Genomic DNA, 15,639 nt, shown 5'->3' with positions numbered 1-15,639 from the left:
TTACACGGGGGTCATCACTTTCACACGTGGCCCGGGAATCCAAGTTTTCGGCGCCCGGTGTTGCGACACGTAGCTGACGTGTCCTGTCGCTTACTATACGGGCGCGCAAAAATCAATGGAACTTGTTCAAAAGATGCGAGCGCCTCTTCGGGAATCGATTATTCGAGTGCCCGCGATTATTACGTCACAATACGAACGGTTATGCCACATGTCATTAAGTTGCATGGGGAACTGTGATTGGCCGACACACTATCTATAAGTATATGGTTGATTCCTTTGCTCCGTGTCAGTTGGCAAATTCAAATCTATTTGAGTATAGCTCGAATATTAGGACTAATTTTGGGAGCCAAATATTCAGCGTCAATTGCTCAGTTCAAAGCAACGGTCAGGAATTGAATTAAATTTGTGTACACAGATTTTTTAAAACTATTACACGGAAACTTGATTGGACCTTCGAAAGATGAAGAATCTGTTTTACATTTTAATTGCCTTGGCACTCGCCTGGCCACAAGTCTCCTTTGCGCAAGACGGCGAAGCGTAAGTGATACCGAATATCAACGAAGTCTTGCAATTAAATCATGAAAATGAGTTAAATAAATTTATATTTCCGCAAAAAATTTCAATCTTCAAACACGAAATAGAAATATTAAAGAGAAAAAGAATGTTGACAAGTCTATGTCATTATCATAACACTTTAATCAGAAACCAGACCTTGTTAGCCACTACATATGATTTAAATAAGGTGTGCTTAAAATGAAATATTTTTTCAGCGACGATGCGGAAGTAGCCACAGGTAAAATCCTCATATATCATGTAGTTTGAACTTCATCTTATTGTTTTTTCATGAATCATCAACATTTTCATCATCGTGATCCATCATTCATCACAAATATCATCCCTATTGCTTTGGGTTGTACTTGCGTAACGTTGCTCGAATATCTATTGCGAAAGAACAGAGTAGCGACCAACATGGCACGCTATTGGGCGAGCCGAGCCAATCAGCAACGCGCAATCAAGACTCTTCAACGGGTTAGCACCTCTTAACACTGACGTTTTGTGGCTCGACTTTACGTTGTTTCTGTTTGTTAAATATTGCGAACTTAGTTGTAAATTTCTGCGGCTACGCATGAAAAAAAGAATTAAAACAACTCTTCGCTTGCAAACGTGCGGAAGCATTTACCTGGTTTGTTTCCATAGCAACGTTTGAGACCACGCCGACGACGTCTGCGCAGGGGAACGTTTATTCCACCGTGGGTTCATTATAGTAAGTTTCCAATCGTTCTGTACGCAACAATGCCATGGCGCTTCTACAGTATTATTCTGAGATAAAGTTTAAAACAAAACACATAGTGTACTTCCGTCGCTGCTTTTGCGTCATCATCTCATCTGGGGTCACACGCACCGCTCGTCATTTTCCATCATCACATCACGTCATAAATCTCATCCCGTCGAAGTTAATTCGGCGAGTGGTTTGTCGAAAACCACCTTAAAATCAAACTGATGCGGGGATTCCCCATATGTGTGCGTGGCCTCAGAGGGAGAAGATGCCGAAGCAACCACGGAAGAAGGTGATGCTGATGCAGAGACTCCCAATGCGGATGGCAAGAAGGAACTGGAGCTGGAGGACTTGCAGCTGTGGTCGTCGATGGACTTGGACAAGGACGGCAAACTGACTGTGTCCGAATTCGAAAGGTCCGGATATATAAGCTTTTTTGGGATTACTTATTATAAAAAAAAACTTACAGTATACTAAAAACAAATATATAAATTTATTTACAAGATTTATATCTATGAGGAAAAACAGATTTATTGCTAACGATTTAAAGGACATTGTTTACTCGACAGATTCTCCCAATCCCCGAATGCAAGAGCATTTGTTCGTCAGATGAGGGCACACAAAGCCGTAGAGGACTGGGCAAATAGTAAGATTTCCATACTTTGTTTATCGGTTATTGTTATTATTAACAGCAGGTTATTGTGAGAATGTCACATCAGGACAGCTCTTTAGAAACTTTGGCCACATAATTGTATAATGCGGTCTTGAAGTCGTTGCGAATCAACTTGTAACCAGCATATTGTAACAAAGTTAAACAGTCGACTGTTTAAACCGATAGTTTTCGATAATCTAAATCAGATTTTGTCGCGTAAAATCTCACCGCAGTAGCACAGCACGAAGTTGCGAGCACATCTGATTATGTTTTTGCACAGAACTCGGAATCGATGTTGAGAAGGCAAAGGCGGCAATGATGGTGGGAGCAAACGCCCAGAGACGTCAAAACTACGCCAGAGCCCAATATGCGCAACGTGCAAACGCCTATAGAAGGCGCGCCGAAGTCGCAAGAAGAAACCAGATGGCATACGCTCAACAACAAAGAAGGCAGAACTACTGGTCAAGAATGGGGGTAAAACATAAATAGCTTGCAAGCGCTTGTTTTTAGTTTTGAAAGGTCATTTAGCTTGGTTCTCATCATGTCATTATTCATTTTAGATCAACCACATTTTCAGCAACTATCATAAAAATATTTTTTTTTTTCTTGTCACCCTTTCTTGTCACCCATGAGTATTTCCTTATTGAATTATGTGGTAGATTCAGTTAACATTGAATTTATCTTGACAGCTTGCATTTTAAGTTTTGTTTCGGTCACAAAGTTACCTTAGCAACGCATCTTTTTTCCTGCATATACCTTGTAAACTTGTCCTTATATTTTCAGATCAATCCATACTTACAGGTGATCATGTAGTACATGGTAGCTTGGTAGCGATGGTATCTAACGTAACATAGATTTCTCTAACTCACTTTGTGTTAGATCAATATATTTGTTCTATTATTATTACAACAAAGCTGCTGGCGCGGCCTACTTTGCATCGAATTTGTTCATTTGTAAATATGTCTCAAAAATCATTCCTGTAAGCAAGCTTGGGACTTTAGGTAATCTTTTGTTGAACCAGTTTTGTAATATAAGTTAGATCTAACACCTATACAAAAAAAATAACAAAAACTGTACAACTAACCTTGGCCAGATCCCAAAAAATCGCTGGTTTCAGGCCTGTTGCCCAGATAACAAGAAAATTAAAGAAGCACTTCTGTATTCGTTGATACTGTCATTTGGTCACCTCTAATGCATTACCTAATTAATAATAGCAATAATTTAACATTACACTGTACTATGGCGTAATAATTTAACATTACACTAACGCATCAAATTTAACATCTCTAATACATTACTTTATTTAACATCACTAAATTAACAGCAATAATGTAACATTACACTTTACTCTAGCAGCGCTACTACGCCGCCATGCAGAGATACGGTCAGGCCAGAAAGCGCGAAGAATTGTAAGCGCGCCCACTGGCGGACGAAGGCGCCTTCCATCGAATCCTGTACTTTTCATCTGACGTAGAAAATGTTGTGTTTGCCGGCAACGGGCCCCGTTGTTAACTGTAACGACCAATATAAGCGTGTTTTTAAGCTACCAGTCTAGGAGTAACTTTACGTGCAATCGCGAACGCGGCGGTGCGTAGCTTCGTGGTGTATAATATGGATATTGTCGCGTCCTCGTGTTCTTTGTGCTCGCACATATGTGTAATAGATATAACTCCCCGTGTAAATGTCGGCCTCACATAATCGACCTGACCCGGATTGTAGAGTTTCATGTAGACAAATAAAATACAAAAATGGTCGTTGTGTGTGTTTGTTGTTCACAAGCGATCGACGTAATCAAACATCTGCATATGCTACGGAGCTTCGATGGAGTGTGACGTAACAACGTACAGACAGAAAAAAAACAATTTTTAAAAGCAGCAGCCAGACCGTCGTCTTTCGTCCACCATTTTGTTTTTTTGCATCATAATTTATCCTGCAATCCAAATGAATTCTCCTCCACGCCGGCAACGTTTGGACAGAATAGCGTACAACGCAATATATTGTCCGCGGATCTACTTAATCCAAAATATCCCACATCAGATCCTCCTCGTCTTCGTCCTCCAGCTCCGCGTCGTCTCCGTCCTGTTCCGCCGCTCGCATCCTCACCAACTGGGCCTCACAGTGAGCGGTCCTCCTTCGCAACAGCATAAGGATTGCTTCGTGGCGCTCCATGCTGTGGCGCATCTTCTGCTGCATCGCCCGAGTTCGCACTTCATGCTCGCGTATTCTTGCGCGCAGCAAACGCATACGCAGCGCTTTTTCGCCGTCCACTTGATTCGGTCTCGATTGCAGTCTTTTCCTATCGCCAGGCCAACTTAAACGCGATTGTGGACCTGGGGTTTGCATCGTGGTCTCCGGGCCCTGACTGTTTGTTGGTGGATTCAAACGTTCGTTCGGCCTCAAACGCCTCGTAAACGGTTGCTTGTGAAGACGTTTTGTGATGACGAGGCGGCGTTGTTTTCGTTCCGGGTCCGTATTGAATCTGTGACCACTTCCAATGGACGGCGCAGCAGAGGGGAACGGAATACGACGCGTTATACTTGCAGTGCCAGAACCCGAAGTTCCGGGTTGCGAAACAGAAACTACCGAGTTAATTTGCAGCGTTTTACAGCTTGGGTCTTCAGTTTGTGCGCCATCTTGACCGACAAACTCTACAGATGGGGTAGGTGATAGTTCTTCCTTTACTACTTGCTGTTGTGCAGGATCGGTGTCCAACGAATTTTCAAGCGTATTGAGAATAGAATCAACGAACCGAGGAAGACTGCTGCTCGAAATCGCCTCGCCTGTACAAAATTCTTACATTGAACACAAGAGTATACGACTATAAACTTCTACAAATAAGATTGCAATGGTGTTTGTAAAGTTGGCATTCGTATGAGGCATGTGTCGCTTCTTCGGAATATATGCAAAAAAATTAATGGTCCTTTTGGAGCTCTAGAATAAATTCCTAGCAGGATAGTTTCCATTTCTAGAGCTCCAAAAATTTTACTCCTTTTGGAGCTCTAGAAATGGAAACTATCCTGCTAGGAATTTATTTTGCCTCATTTTTGAGCTACTTCTACTGTTGTTTCAGTTTTATAGTTTTTTAATTTTTTGTGCCGCAAAAATGATCACTACTTGAACAGGCGGGTGAAGTCAAATGGCCCACGTTAGGATCAAATGGCTCAGACAGATTGCTTTGTGTAGTAATATATTTGCAACATTTAACGTTAAAAAGCCACAACAAAAGATGAAATATATTAATATTTTTCTAAAATTAATTCATTTTTTGTGAACAATGTTGTCAATCGACACTATAATAAATTCCAACATCCGACAACCTATCCTTAAAACTATTTCTTGTATACCTTGACTATCCACGAACGGCGCCAATCTTTCGGTTAGTTGTGACGTCGGCGTTGTAGAGCCAAGGTCGGCGTAAGCTAACTTTGAAGCAGACTGGCCGCCGCCCTGCAGCACTGTGGGTTGTACTGCTACAGGTTTATTGTTTTTTCGAAATCGCGACTTCATGTTTTCCCAGCACTTGCGTAACTGCCTCACGTCACGGGCGTTTCCTTCCTGTTGCATAAGCTCGACGTCAGGTACAGACGAAACCAATTGGGAAAGTAAAATAGGAGAAAAGAAAGCAAACTAGTGCTTTATTTCCGAATTAAAAAATACCCAGCTTTTAAACTGGTGTGATTTTGTGGAACAGATCTAAACATGCACATCTACTTTACTTTTTAAGATAAAAATTATTAGGACAAGTGCTTCTATGGTTTCATTGCTCGGCACTAACATAAAGAGATTACCCAAACATACTTGGCAACGGTCGTTGAATTCATGTGCTATTTCCCGCCACACCTCCGCCTTTTTCTTTGAGTTCGCCACATCGTAATTTCGACCAGTCAAGGCGACGTTGTGCTTTTCAACCTGTAAGTTATCACAAGAAAGATAATGTTGTTGGTGGATGATGTTCAATAACCGGATAACAACAATTTTACCAGCGAAATCAAACGCACTCGTTCCCCATGTGTAAAGTTGACTCTTCTGGTACTCGTGAACGTTGCCCCAGACATCACATACAATTTATACAGCCCCTAGTAAGCTGAAAGAATACCTGAGAGAATTGGCACGTTTGTCATTTTTAACCTGCAAACAGTAACGCATTTCATTTCTTTAGTAATTTAAGTATATAGGTACTACAATATACAAGCAAAAATGGACTGTGTGTTGCGCAAGCCCGCTTACCAAAAGCGCCGAAAGCCAATTTTTCCCAACGCACTCCGTGCCCACATACACATTAAAGCCAGCCAGTCGTGACAGCCTTTTTTACTTGCCGAACAAACATCTTAATCGGCCCTTGCATGCCCTAAACTTTGCTAAATTGTGTTTAAGAATGTAGGAACGGTTCAATCAATTGAACTCAACTGAGCGTCAGTTTCAGGGCGAGAATAAAGGCTTACCCAACAACATCGCTTAGTTGCCTCGATATAAAAAAGAATACAACATTACCAATGAACAATGGCTTCTTGTTGGCTCGTTTCACTTGAAGGTCCGTCTAAGAGTAAAATCAATCTTACAGAAGGACAGAGACATCTTATGCACATGCATTTGAAAACATAAGCTTGTAATCCATATGCAAATTAAGTCGATCAATCTTACCTCACTGCCTTAGTACTAAACTAACCGTAGGTACTTAGGCAGGATTTTTGTGGGATTAGGCTTGCAACAACCAGTAACAACCTTTACTATGTACCACACTGTGTCCTTTACTAAACTAATGTCTTTGATTTGGCACCAACCTTGCCTAAATACTACAACTCCAAGCGCCGAATGACCTACAAAAGAACACTACTGCCAGTCACATGAGGCTAGTCACTCACGATGCACAAAGAGAGCTTGCTCTGAGTGCCCTTTACCGAGCGAAGCGCAAAGTTCCTGCGGTTGCGTTCGTTTTTTTCTCTCTCATTCTCTCGGTGAGCGATTTTCTCTGCTGTGATCCGAGCACTCACCCACGCGCGTGTGTGATTGTGCAGCACGGTACAGCTCGCGCCACTCAAAACAACGCCTATTTGGCCTTATGAGAACACATGCTTTTCCAAGCTTGATCAAAAGCTCTATCTATGACGTATCAATAGGCTATTCAGAAATACACAATACGATTTGCACTTCTCCAATACATTTGATCTTGTTGGTCTAATTTGTTTTTCGCATGTGCAGCATTTTCAATCTATAATATTTGCTGGAATTTAAACAAGCCTAAAATCATTCGTGTATTCGGATCACCAAGGTATATGGTTTCGACGTTTGCAGAATGACTGTGCCGAGCACTAGTACCGTATTCGTGTGGTGATATATACTTCCTTTTACGGTGCACATGTGAAACTAATAAATTATAAGAAGAGCCTCACTGCACACTATAGCGTTCAGGATATCTTCGAAAGTTTCATGACCCACCAATGAAACCCAACTCCGCAGCAAAAGCAACAATCAGTCGATTGGCCATTGTGACTTCAAATGAGGAGGGTTGCACCACAGATAGCGTGCGCCTAGAGTAAATTAAGCTTGTTGTGTGACTAAGTACTCGCTGTAAACAGTTTTCCATTAGCTCGTCAAATTATTTTTTGTTGACAGGGACATTGGAACTACAGCACAAATCGAGCACATGTTATACATGGGCAATATACATGTGTTAAGTTTTATCCGAAAGGTAAATGAGCATTCATCACGTGGAAAGCATTGTACAGGGCCTATGTCAGGGGCGCACAGCATTTTTATTATTGCTGTACGCATCACACAGACTTTGTTTCACCAATGGCCGCTGTTTCATAACAAAGACTGACTAATTTTATAAGCCAAACATTCATGCAAAATCTGTTAGGTTTTTGGCAATGCACGGCCGACAATACAATAGTACCAAAAAGCTTTTTTTTTACGGCCGCATGAATTAGCATCCACGGTCACGTAGTACGGCTGAAGGTTGTGCACCTTATGAGAAATGTCCTCGCTGCGCTGGATTCAGCAAAAGTATGGGGTCTGACCTGATCAGTCGTATGTATCGTCCTTACGACGCGATTACGACGGTAATGTGATGGCCGAAGTGAGATGCACGTATCATAACTGATACGCGAGCAACATGCTCGTTGAAAAGGGAAAAGTAATTGGATTTACGGCAATTTTTAAATTAAGTAACAATTAGTTTTTCGGGTTTCATTCATTTGAGACGGAATATACTTTGTTCAAATATTCGATTCAAAACAACTAACAGTTGTGTTTTGTTCATGTTTCTTTATCATGTCACCCACGCCTAAAGCCTGGACGAAATGAGTAATCACAAAACACAATGACACAGGATTCAGCTCTCCAACGTATATATTTAATTGTATAACAAGATTATGCAAATATCTGCCGAGTTAATGGCGTTGTATTTATGTTACGTGTATAATGAAGCCGTTAGTCGTGCGAAAAGATGTGTTTTGTTGCATCTGTAAAACATATAAAACAAGCATGAATCGACTAACTGTGTGAGTTGTATTTCGTTATGCATCAAACTTACTACGATTTCTGGCTCAACACGAGACAGGTAATCACAAATAATCCGTGCAACAGTAGGTCTTAGCTTTTTCATTTAAAATGACAAAACGGTTTATCATTTAGGATCTTGAGTCACGTGGAGCTTACTCATTGGTGTTCACCGTTGTTACCAACCGGATCCTGGAAGATGACTCAATATGCGTTTGTTCGAATGTCACGTTTCTAATGCAGATACTACCTGAGGTTAGCTCACTGAACAAGGAAAAGGGCTCCACTGAAGTAGGAAACGGGCTCCACTGAACCAGGAAAAAAAACGCAACAGAGGAAAATAAAAGTTTCCAGTTAGAATGTTATACGGAGGAAGCAAGGCACGCTAAAATGCGATGTTTAACGTTAAAAGTTGGTAACATTTGCACAAGGTACTGCATCTGTAAATCGTAGTGTTTGCAGCAGGAGATGTTGAAAAATGATACGCTATTGAGTTTGTTTTGAGGTGTTTCTTTTCGCTTTGCAGTATATTTTGTGCTACATTTTTTGAGCATCAAACTGTCACAAATATTGGCACTTTGCAATCTGTAACATTTCACAATGGACACCCAACAAACCGAAAGTTGTACGCTTATATCTGTTACGCTGCTCGTTATCAAGGATCCAAATGTTAGCTGGCAAGGTCCGTACGACTACAAACAAGACGTCAGCGACATTCGTATGGGTACCAAGTTGATCGATGTAATGCTGCAAGCTGAACTAACTGGCAACTTCAGGTATTTTGAGACACACTTGTTGGGATAAAATACAAATATATTAAATAAAATGGAATTGACAAACTTGGAAAAACTGGAAGAATTTTTTTTGACAAACTTGGCGTTGCATGACCTTATTGTTTTTACAATCCATTACATTAACATCGCTTTAACTTTCACGATTGTCAAATAGGTTCAAGTCTAAGTCTTCTGGACCACTTGGACAATTTGTAACTTCTGTAATGGGAAAGGCAGCCGACCCAGAGAAGAAAGAAACCTGGTGGCTGAAAGACGGAAAAACCGGCGAAAAATACAAAGTCGGCGTCAGCACCTATGTCCCCAAACAGGATGATCTGGTGCTCTTCCAGTTCGGGCACTTTTGTGTGTAACATAAACAAATCAGCTTGCTAAGCATATACTATTGTATCCAGTTTGTTAATGCGTATAAAAGTAAGATGGAAATTTCGTCTCTACTCTAATGAACTATTAGTTACATTGAATAAAAATTGCTGTACAAACATTCGCTATTTTGTGTTTAGCCTACTGCTGGAGTTAACATCGCGGTTTTCTTTAAGAATCCTCAGCACAATATGCTTTCTTATAGCGGCCTCTTGCCTTACAAAAATATTACAGCGTAGTTTTTATGATTATCAGGTAGTGATTCAAGCACCGCGGGTACATCCATGAACTTATATTAATGAAGTTAACCCCTAGTTTTTTACCTGGAGTTTAGTCTAAAAGATGAGTAATCTTTTTTGTTTCAATTTCACGATGCAAACGCTTGAACAACGAAAGTCCAGTCTGTTCTCCAACAAATAAAGCAATGAAATTTGAGGTAAAATCATATTTTGCTGCAAAGCAGTTTACAAGTTGTACCAAACATAATAACATATGTTTGCAACACTCCGACGTGGTGTGAAAATGTCCCACACCTAAACAGTCCCATTTTTGCCACACTTTAATGGTTCAATGGCGCCAAAAAGGTTGAAGAGAACTGTTCTGTGAGAAACAATTTTGAAAATGTTTGCAGTGTAGACAAACCTTTTTCCATGAAAACAGCATTTTAGTGATTAGTGCATGTGCACCAGACTACCACTATTTTCCAAATTTCACCATTTTCGATGTGTGAGAGAACACGCAGAAAAAGGCGAGTGTTCTAGTTGTTTACGAGCGCTACCTAGCGGTATTGTTAATTCAGTTATTAAAAACGAAAACTTTTGGCCAAAAACCTTCTCCAACGTCAAGGGGAAATCGTATTGGCATGTTTCGTCGAAAGTTGGCCGCATTGAATCACCCCAAATGCAATGAACTTGACCTTACAAGTGAGTAATTTCTTTTCTAAATTATTTTGATAGGGTAGGTTTCCGTTGGGAAAAAGACTGCTTAATGTTATGTCAATTTTGCGGGTGTTGTCCCGAGCTTTGGCGTTTAGCGTAATTATCCGAGGCGGAATTTGTGTTTGTGGAGCTACCAACAACGCGCACAAAAAGATATCGGCTGCAGACTTGTGCACATCAAACAGTCAACATTTTTGCACAATGACTACCCACTCCTTAAAGTACCTTCAACAAACAGAGGCTCAGGCAATTGACCAGGAGCTGTTTGATGAATATAAATTCAGTGTTGATCAATTAATGGAGCTTGCAGGGCTTAGTTGTGCTCATGCCATTGCAAAAGCATATCCATTGGCTACATGCAAACCAAGCAACCACATATTGGTTATTGCAGGTCCAGGAAATAACGGTGGTGATGGCCTGGTATGCGCTCGTCATTTATCTTTGTTTGGTTACCACCCTGTCATTCTTTATCCTAAACGACCAAAGAAGTCTCTATTTGAAGGTCTTACCACACAATGTCAAAAAATGGGTCTTGAGTTTATAAGTGAAATACCCGCAGCAGAAGATGTTGAAAAACAATTTTGTTGCATTGTTGATGGCATTTTTGGCTTTAGCTTTAAGCCTGGTTCTGGCATACGGCCCCCATTTGACCAAATTGTGGAAACTCTCAAGCAAGTGTCTGTCCCTGTTTGCAGCATTGACATACCATCTGGTTGGGATGTTGAGACAGGAGATACTGATGGTACAGGCATTAAACCAGATTGTCTGATATCATTGACAGCTCCCAAGATTTGTGCAAAGTATTTTGAAGGCAAACATCACTTTCTTGGTGGCAGATTTGTTCCAAAAGCACTGGAAGAAAAATATGCACTTAATCTTCCCCCATACAATGGCACCGACTGCATTCTAAGACTATGATTGACTGGCTTTTGTGTGAACAATTGTTGATGCTTTTCACCATGTTTGAAACCAAGTGTTTCTGATTACCGTCAGTAGGTTTATTTTTAAAAATTCATAAAATCGATTTCGCCCACAAATGCATCATCAGTTTCTGCAAATAAAATGCAATAAAGCAGTCGAAGCTATGTCTTATGCTTTTCACCAACATATTTTGTCAAAATAACATTGAGCTTGTGCCCAAACATTAGAAGTGCTAATTTAATATGATTTTGAAAGATTACTTCATCTAACTTTCTTTGGTTTGTTGCCATTCGGGCAGTTATTGTCATAAATATACTTTACACTATTAATTATTGCTTGTCTGAAATGGACATGCACCAAAAAATGTAACACTTCTATGTATTGTTTCAGACTTGGAGAATTTTAAAAATCTAATTGTTTGGCTCGAGGACCAAAAGATAAGACATTTCAAGATAGAAGACAGAAAACACTTGCGAAACACTACAGTATGTTATAAACATGTCAAATAACCGCTAAAATATTTGCAAATTAAGCAAAAATAAGAAAAAAAATTTCATTTTTCTGCAATAAGGGTCGTAAAACAATAACATATATGCTTTTTAGTCAAATCAATGGCAAAATTCTTTGGAATCATATTTAAAAGCTTTGAACTGCCCTTTTCCATCCAGTGAAACTAATGCAGTTGTTGATTGGATGTTAGGATATGCTGTCAGACTCGAGTATGGAGACAAGTGTAAGTTTCATGATGGTTTCCCTTGTCAGATATGTTATAATGTCCGGTGAAAGTACATAGTCCCAGTTAAGCAGCATGTAAATTGGTATGAGTTAGATGTACTGTACACTATTGATCATTTTGATGCTCTTCCACATTTAGCAAAGGAATATCAAAGCATTAGAGGTGTAGACATTGCACCAAAAAAGTCATCAAACGGTATAAACTCTCTTCATAATATAAAAGGTTGGTGTCTTGCTGTTAAGTTTGCCGGTTAAATTCAAACTACCATTTTCTAAACTCTGCTAGTTTTCTTTAGCAAGTGATCCAGACTTTAAGCAAGGAGTTAGAAATTTGGCAAAAATTCTTGACATCCCACTACATGAAGATGACCAAGTGACTCTGGAAGCTGTAAGAATCCTGATTACAGAAAGACTGGGGGACAATAATCAAGTTCAAATAAAGTCGGAAAAAGTGGGTACACCAGTGATTTTAATGTTGTTCGTAGTAGTAAAATGCTGCATGAACAATTCATGTGTATTTCCATTGCAAGAAAACTACTGTGCCTTTGGATGAGCAAGAACTGGGCTTTGACACTGGAGATCCGCTGTTGAACAAAGCATCGCGTGCACTGCGGTTGTTGCACATCAATGAACTTCGTCAACTTCAGACAGACATAAACAATTTGGTAGTGGCTGTGCAATCTCACACTGCTAACCCAAAGACTGATGAACGTCTTGGTAAAGTTGGAAGAGGTTGAGACTGTTTAGCAATTAAGAACTTGTAGTGGTGCTGTGTTAGAGATATATAAATGGTTCACACATGCATGCCTCCGAATAAATTCTGATTTCACTGATATGCTTTTCTTGGGACAACTCAATCATGTATATCGTAGTTTACTTAAAAGGAAAAAGTGTCTGGAGCAGCTACATGGTGACATTACAGCATCGGCAATTCAATTTCCTGAATAAAAGCCAGCGCAACAAAGCATGCCAATGATGGTAAATCGCAAAATCAATATTCAAAAAAGGAGATTAACAGTGATTGGTCATGGCTGATATTTGCATGATAGGCACTTAAACAACAATACTTGTCAGCTATTGGATAAAATCAAATCTACAACATTAGGTAGTAACTGGTGTTACAGTAACACCAACATGCCCCAAAACTGAAAAAACAGTTATGCAAGCTGGTCACCCTCCTGTAGTTCTTCGTGCATTTGATCACCTTCACGATGATAAAGTGTATTATTGTGGAGGTGGGTCTCCGCACGAATAGATATTACTTGGAAATCTCTGATAAATGTATAAAAGAATGCAAGAAATGCCCCTGCCAGAACCCATTCAAGAATGGTGCTTGCCAAATGAGCAGAATAACCCTGAAGAAAAAGGACATGAGCACAACTTTTTGACATGTTTATTTCCTTACTTTTTCCCATGGTTTCCAATGCAATTTCATGTCTCCATGTTCATCAAAATGAGAAACAAATGATGATGCAATAGCATCTGCAAAAACACACTTTGCTTTGGCATACATATATGCTGCAATAGTAAGCACCAAGTAGGAGTATTACAAATTTTTTTTATCGGATATGTTAACCTTTTAAGCAAAAACAACAATTCTTTTTACCTCCAATCAGCGCTGCAGCACACACACATGCTATTATAAATCTTGCATGAAATATGTGCCTACTGTTTACTTCTGGATGCATTTTGTAGGTAATGAAGGCTTGAATAAAAGCATAAACTGTTCCCCCAAAAAATGCCATGAGGGCACCAACAATGTGTACTCCAAAAACGCTAGTTTCCTAGGAAATAATGGTTATGACACATTGAAAAAAACAAAAGATTAACACAGATGTGTAGATGATTTTAAGGTACCTGAAAGTTTGCCACCAAAGATAGGCCCAGACACACTAACAGTGCCAAAACCATGGAAATTTTGTTGCAAATAGTGACAATTCGTGTCTTTTCTATCTCCAGCATTTCAGTGTATCCTGACACTTGTTTATATCGAATGTACAAACAGGCAAGTGCTGCAAAATCACAGTATTTGAAATATACATACTGGTGCACTTGAACAAACAGAACAGTTAATATATCTCAATGAATAACCCAAACATTCTGTACAGTCACAAACCAAAAGTACCTGTAACAGCAGAGATATTCAACATTTGGCCAAATATCGAGCTCTCCGGTCGCCGTGCTCCTGTATCTGATATATATGGGAACCCTGGATCAACGTCACCTCTTGATACAGCAATAATATAGGAGATGGTAAAGGTTAAATATGTCCACACAACAAGGAAAACTGGTAGAAAAGCCAAACCACGCTGAAACCAAAAGGGCCCCATTGCAATCTTTTTCTTTTTTTTTGTTCTATTTCAAACTTTTCACCATTCCTGTGGACATAATAATTAATTTAAGAGTTATACTATGAGTTTAATTATCGTTTGTTATCATAAGCTGTTACCGTGACGCAACACAGCAAGCAAAAACTTGCGTTTCACGATAGTAGCACTTGGGCCTACGTCCAAATGCACGATTACACACAATTAATTATTAAAACACAGACGCATTTGGCGTTTTTATAAAAATCTGACACACAAAATACTGAATTCGAGTTTGACTTTCACACGCACATATGATTGATAACAAACAAACCGGCTAGACCTGGATTACAGCTCGTCACGGACTGTCGAATGCCAACGAAACGCCTCTTGCTTGAGTAAATTCACTCGTATTACGGTGTTAGAAGGTTTTGATTGTCAATAGCTTGTTTGAATCGATGTGATAACTCAGGCAGTAAACACTCCACGCAAGGGAAATCACCTGAAGGAGTCTTGTGACATTTTTGCAATGACGGAAGTCAAATGGTATTCTTGCCGCAATCACATGACCCATTGATAATTGCAAAATCGCTGACTACCACTTATTCGACTTCCTGACAATTGTCGTCGCTCAGTGGCCAAACGAAAAAAAAACAACTGCTTTTCGAATGGACCTAATGTTAAAGATTTTCGTGCAACATTTTCTTTACAAAGCATTTTGAATTCTGCAATGCTTTTCTCTTTTAAAAATGTTGGTTATTCATTGAACAACTGGGCTACGTGCTTTTTACATTAAAATTTGCAAATGTTGATGCATATTTTTTAGCAAATCAGATACCCCCCTCAAACAAACATGATACTTAGTATCTAACTGTGTTGTAAGTCCGAAGATTCCATGTTTTATTACTGGAACAAAAACAATTGCTCCCAGAATAGGAAACTGGACAGAAATGTTGCTCACTACTTGCAGGCGCGGGAAATATATGTGCCGGTGCGAGACCTTTTTCGTGCAGGTCACATTAGATTGCAGGAGATGCCGAGCCTCTGTATTACAAATTCCCTAGTTTCGGAGCAAGCTACGATGTGCAAATGAAATGGCATCAAAACTTACTGAAAAAAACTCATGATAGATTTTACCACTTTTTGTTTTGGCGCC

General features: G+C 39.8%; 6 protein-coding genes and 1 long non-coding RNA gene across 8 annotated transcripts; 5 read left to right on the top strand and 2 right to left on the bottom strand.

The window, feature by feature from the left end:
* The first annotated feature begins 460 nt into the window (after nucleotides 1-460).
* Nucleotides 461-3,421, top strand: LOC145889734 (uncharacterized). Its single transcript, XM_082980752.1, has 8 exons — nucleotides 461-537; nucleotides 957-1,029; nucleotides 1,198-1,264; nucleotides 1,584-1,692; nucleotides 1,846-1,922; nucleotides 2,209-2,402; nucleotides 2,712-2,729; nucleotides 3,285-3,421. The coding sequence occupies exons 1-8, from the start codon at nucleotides 461-463 to the stop codon at nucleotides 3,339-3,341; spliced, it is 672 nt and encodes a 223-aa protein (XP_082836878.1). The 3' UTR covers nucleotides 3,342-3,421.
* A 258-nt stretch (nucleotides 3,422-3,679) lies between these two features.
* On the bottom strand, nucleotides 3,680-6,076 carry LOC145889520 (uncharacterized). Of its 2 annotated transcripts, none has more exons than XM_082980487.1 (4): nucleotides 5,909-6,076; nucleotides 5,727-5,837; nucleotides 5,273-5,483; nucleotides 3,680-4,708 (listed from the first exon to the last, which is right to left on the bottom strand). In XM_082980487.1, exons 1-4 carry the CDS (start codon nucleotides 5,981-5,983, stop codon nucleotides 3,942-3,944), a joined length of 1,164 nt encoding a protein of 387 aa, XP_082836613.1. In that variant the 5' UTR covers nucleotides 5,984-6,076; the 3' UTR covers nucleotides 3,680-3,941. The 2 variants fall into 2 exon arrangements, with proteins under 2 accessions (XP_082836613.1, XP_082836614.1); XM_082980488.1 differs by having other exon boundaries at nucleotides 5,717-5,837; nucleotides 5,909-6,039.
* Nucleotides 6,077-8,356: 2,280 nt separating this feature from the next.
* LOC145890024 (uncharacterized) lies at nucleotides 8,357-8,741 on the top strand. The gene is made up of 2 exons (XR_014399544.1): nucleotides 8,357-8,490; nucleotides 8,565-8,741. It is a non-coding gene; the product is annotated as an uncharacterized LOC145890024 (long non-coding RNA).
* A 219-nt stretch (nucleotides 8,742-8,960) lies between these two features.
* On the top strand, nucleotides 8,961-9,693 carry LOC145888727 (uncharacterized). Its single transcript, XM_082979551.1, has 2 exons — nucleotides 8,961-9,205; nucleotides 9,378-9,693. Exons 1-2 carry the CDS (start codon nucleotides 9,030-9,032, stop codon nucleotides 9,571-9,573), a joined length of 372 nt encoding a protein of 123 aa, XP_082835677.1. The 5' UTR covers nucleotides 8,961-9,029; the 3' UTR covers nucleotides 9,574-9,693.
* A 697-nt stretch (nucleotides 9,694-10,390) lies between these two features.
* On the top strand, nucleotides 10,391-12,914 carry LOC145890548 (tRNA-splicing ligase complex subunit RTRAF-like). The gene is made up of 6 exons (XM_082981656.1): nucleotides 10,391-10,506; nucleotides 11,833-11,927; nucleotides 12,046-12,175; nucleotides 12,317-12,400; nucleotides 12,474-12,628; nucleotides 12,708-12,914. Exons 1-6 carry the CDS (start codon nucleotides 10,446-10,448, stop codon nucleotides 12,912-12,914), a joined length of 732 nt encoding a protein of 243 aa, XP_082837782.1. The 5' UTR covers nucleotides 10,391-10,445.
* LOC145890546 (NAD(P)H-hydrate epimerase-like) lies at nucleotides 10,544-12,189 on the top strand. The gene has a single exon (XM_082981654.1). The coding sequence runs from the start codon at nucleotides 10,576-10,578 to the stop codon at nucleotides 11,437-11,439; it is 864 nt and encodes a 287-aa protein (XP_082837780.1). The 5' UTR covers nucleotides 10,544-10,575; the 3' UTR covers nucleotides 11,440-12,189.
* Nucleotides 12,915-13,317: 403 nt separating the features above from the next.
* Nucleotides 13,318-14,551, bottom strand: LOC145890547 (DNA damage-regulated autophagy modulator protein 2-like). Its single transcript, XM_082981655.1, has 5 exons — nucleotides 14,303-14,551; nucleotides 14,035-14,189; nucleotides 13,784-13,961; nucleotides 13,583-13,659; nucleotides 13,318-13,532 (listed from the first exon to the last, which is right to left on the bottom strand). Exons 1-5 carry the CDS (start codon nucleotides 14,505-14,507, stop codon nucleotides 13,335-13,337), a joined length of 813 nt encoding a protein of 270 aa, XP_082837781.1. The 5' UTR covers nucleotides 14,508-14,551; the 3' UTR covers nucleotides 13,318-13,334.
* Between the last annotated feature and the right edge of the window lie 1,088 nt (nucleotides 14,552-15,639).

This window comes from Ascidia mentula, chromosome 2 (assembly GCF_947561715.1).
Source record: "Ascidia mentula chromosome 2, kaAscMent1.1, whole genome shotgun sequence".
Classification (NCBI taxonomy): Eukaryota; Metazoa; Chordata; class Ascidiacea; order Phlebobranchia; family Ascidiidae; genus Ascidia; species Ascidia mentula.
This window is presented reverse-complemented; position numbering and strand designations above follow the sequence as displayed.

Excerpts from the sequence above, each read along its gene's own strand:
- LOC145889734 (XM_082980752.1), top strand. The coding sequence starts at position 461 with ATGAAGAATCTGTTTTACATTTTAATTGCCTTGGCACTCGCCTGGCCA. Across the intron at positions 1,265-1,583 it reads TCCACCGTGGGTTCATTATA|AGACTCCCAATGCGGATGGC; the intron begins GTAAGTTTCCAA and ends ATGCTGATGCAG. Across the intron at positions 1,693-1,845 it reads ACTGTGTCCGAATTCGAAAG|ATTCTCCCAATCCCCGAATG; the intron begins GTCCGGATATAT and ends TTTACTCGACAG.
- LOC145888727 (XM_082979551.1), top strand. The coding sequence starts at position 9,030 with ATGGACACCCAACAAACCGAAAGTTGTACGCTTATATCTGTTACGCTG. Across the intron at positions 9,206-9,377 it reads GAACTAACTGGCAACTTCAG|GTTCAAGTCTAAGTCTTCTG; the intron begins GTATTTTGAGAC and ends ATTGTCAAATAG.
- LOC145890547 (XM_082981655.1), bottom strand. The coding sequence starts at position 14,507 with ATGGGGCCCTTTTGGTTTCAGCGTGGTTTGGCTTTTCTACCAGTTTTC. Across the intron at positions 13,962-14,034 it reads CTTTGGTGGCAAACTTTCAG|GAAACTAGCGTTTTTGGAGT; the intron begins GTACCTTAAAAT and ends ATTATTTCCTAG. Across the intron at positions 13,660-13,783 it reads TGCTGCAGCGCTGATTGGAG|ATGCTATTGCATCATCATTT; the intron begins GTAAAAAGAATT and ends GTGTTTTTGCAG.
- LOC145890546 (XM_082981654.1), top strand. The coding sequence starts at position 10,576 with ATGTCAATTTTGCGGGTGTTGTCCCGAGCTTTGGCGTTTAGCGTAATT.
- LOC145890548 (XM_082981656.1), top strand. The coding sequence starts at position 10,446 with ATGTTTCGTCGAAAGTTGGCCGCATTGAATCACCCCAAATGCAATGAA. Across the intron at positions 10,507-11,832 it reads CAATGAACTTGACCTTACAA|ACTTGGAGAATTTTAAAAAT; the intron begins GTGAGTAATTTC and ends GTATTGTTTCAG. Across the intron at positions 12,176-12,316 it reads ACTCGAGTATGGAGACAAGT|CAAAGGAATATCAAAGCATT; the intron begins GTAAGTTTCATG and ends TTCCACATTTAG.
- LOC145889520 (XM_082980487.1), bottom strand. The coding sequence starts at position 5,983 with ATGTCTGGGGCAACGTTCACGAGTACCAGAAGAGTCAACTTTACACAT. Across the intron at positions 5,484-5,726 it reads AATTCAACGACCGTTGCCAA|GAAGGAAACGCCCGTGACGT; the intron begins GTATGTTTGGGT and ends CTTATGCAACAG. Across the intron at positions 4,709-5,272 it reads GCCGTTCGTGGATAGTCAAG|GCGAGGCGATTTCGAGCAGC; the intron begins GTATACAAGAAA and ends AATTTTGTACAG.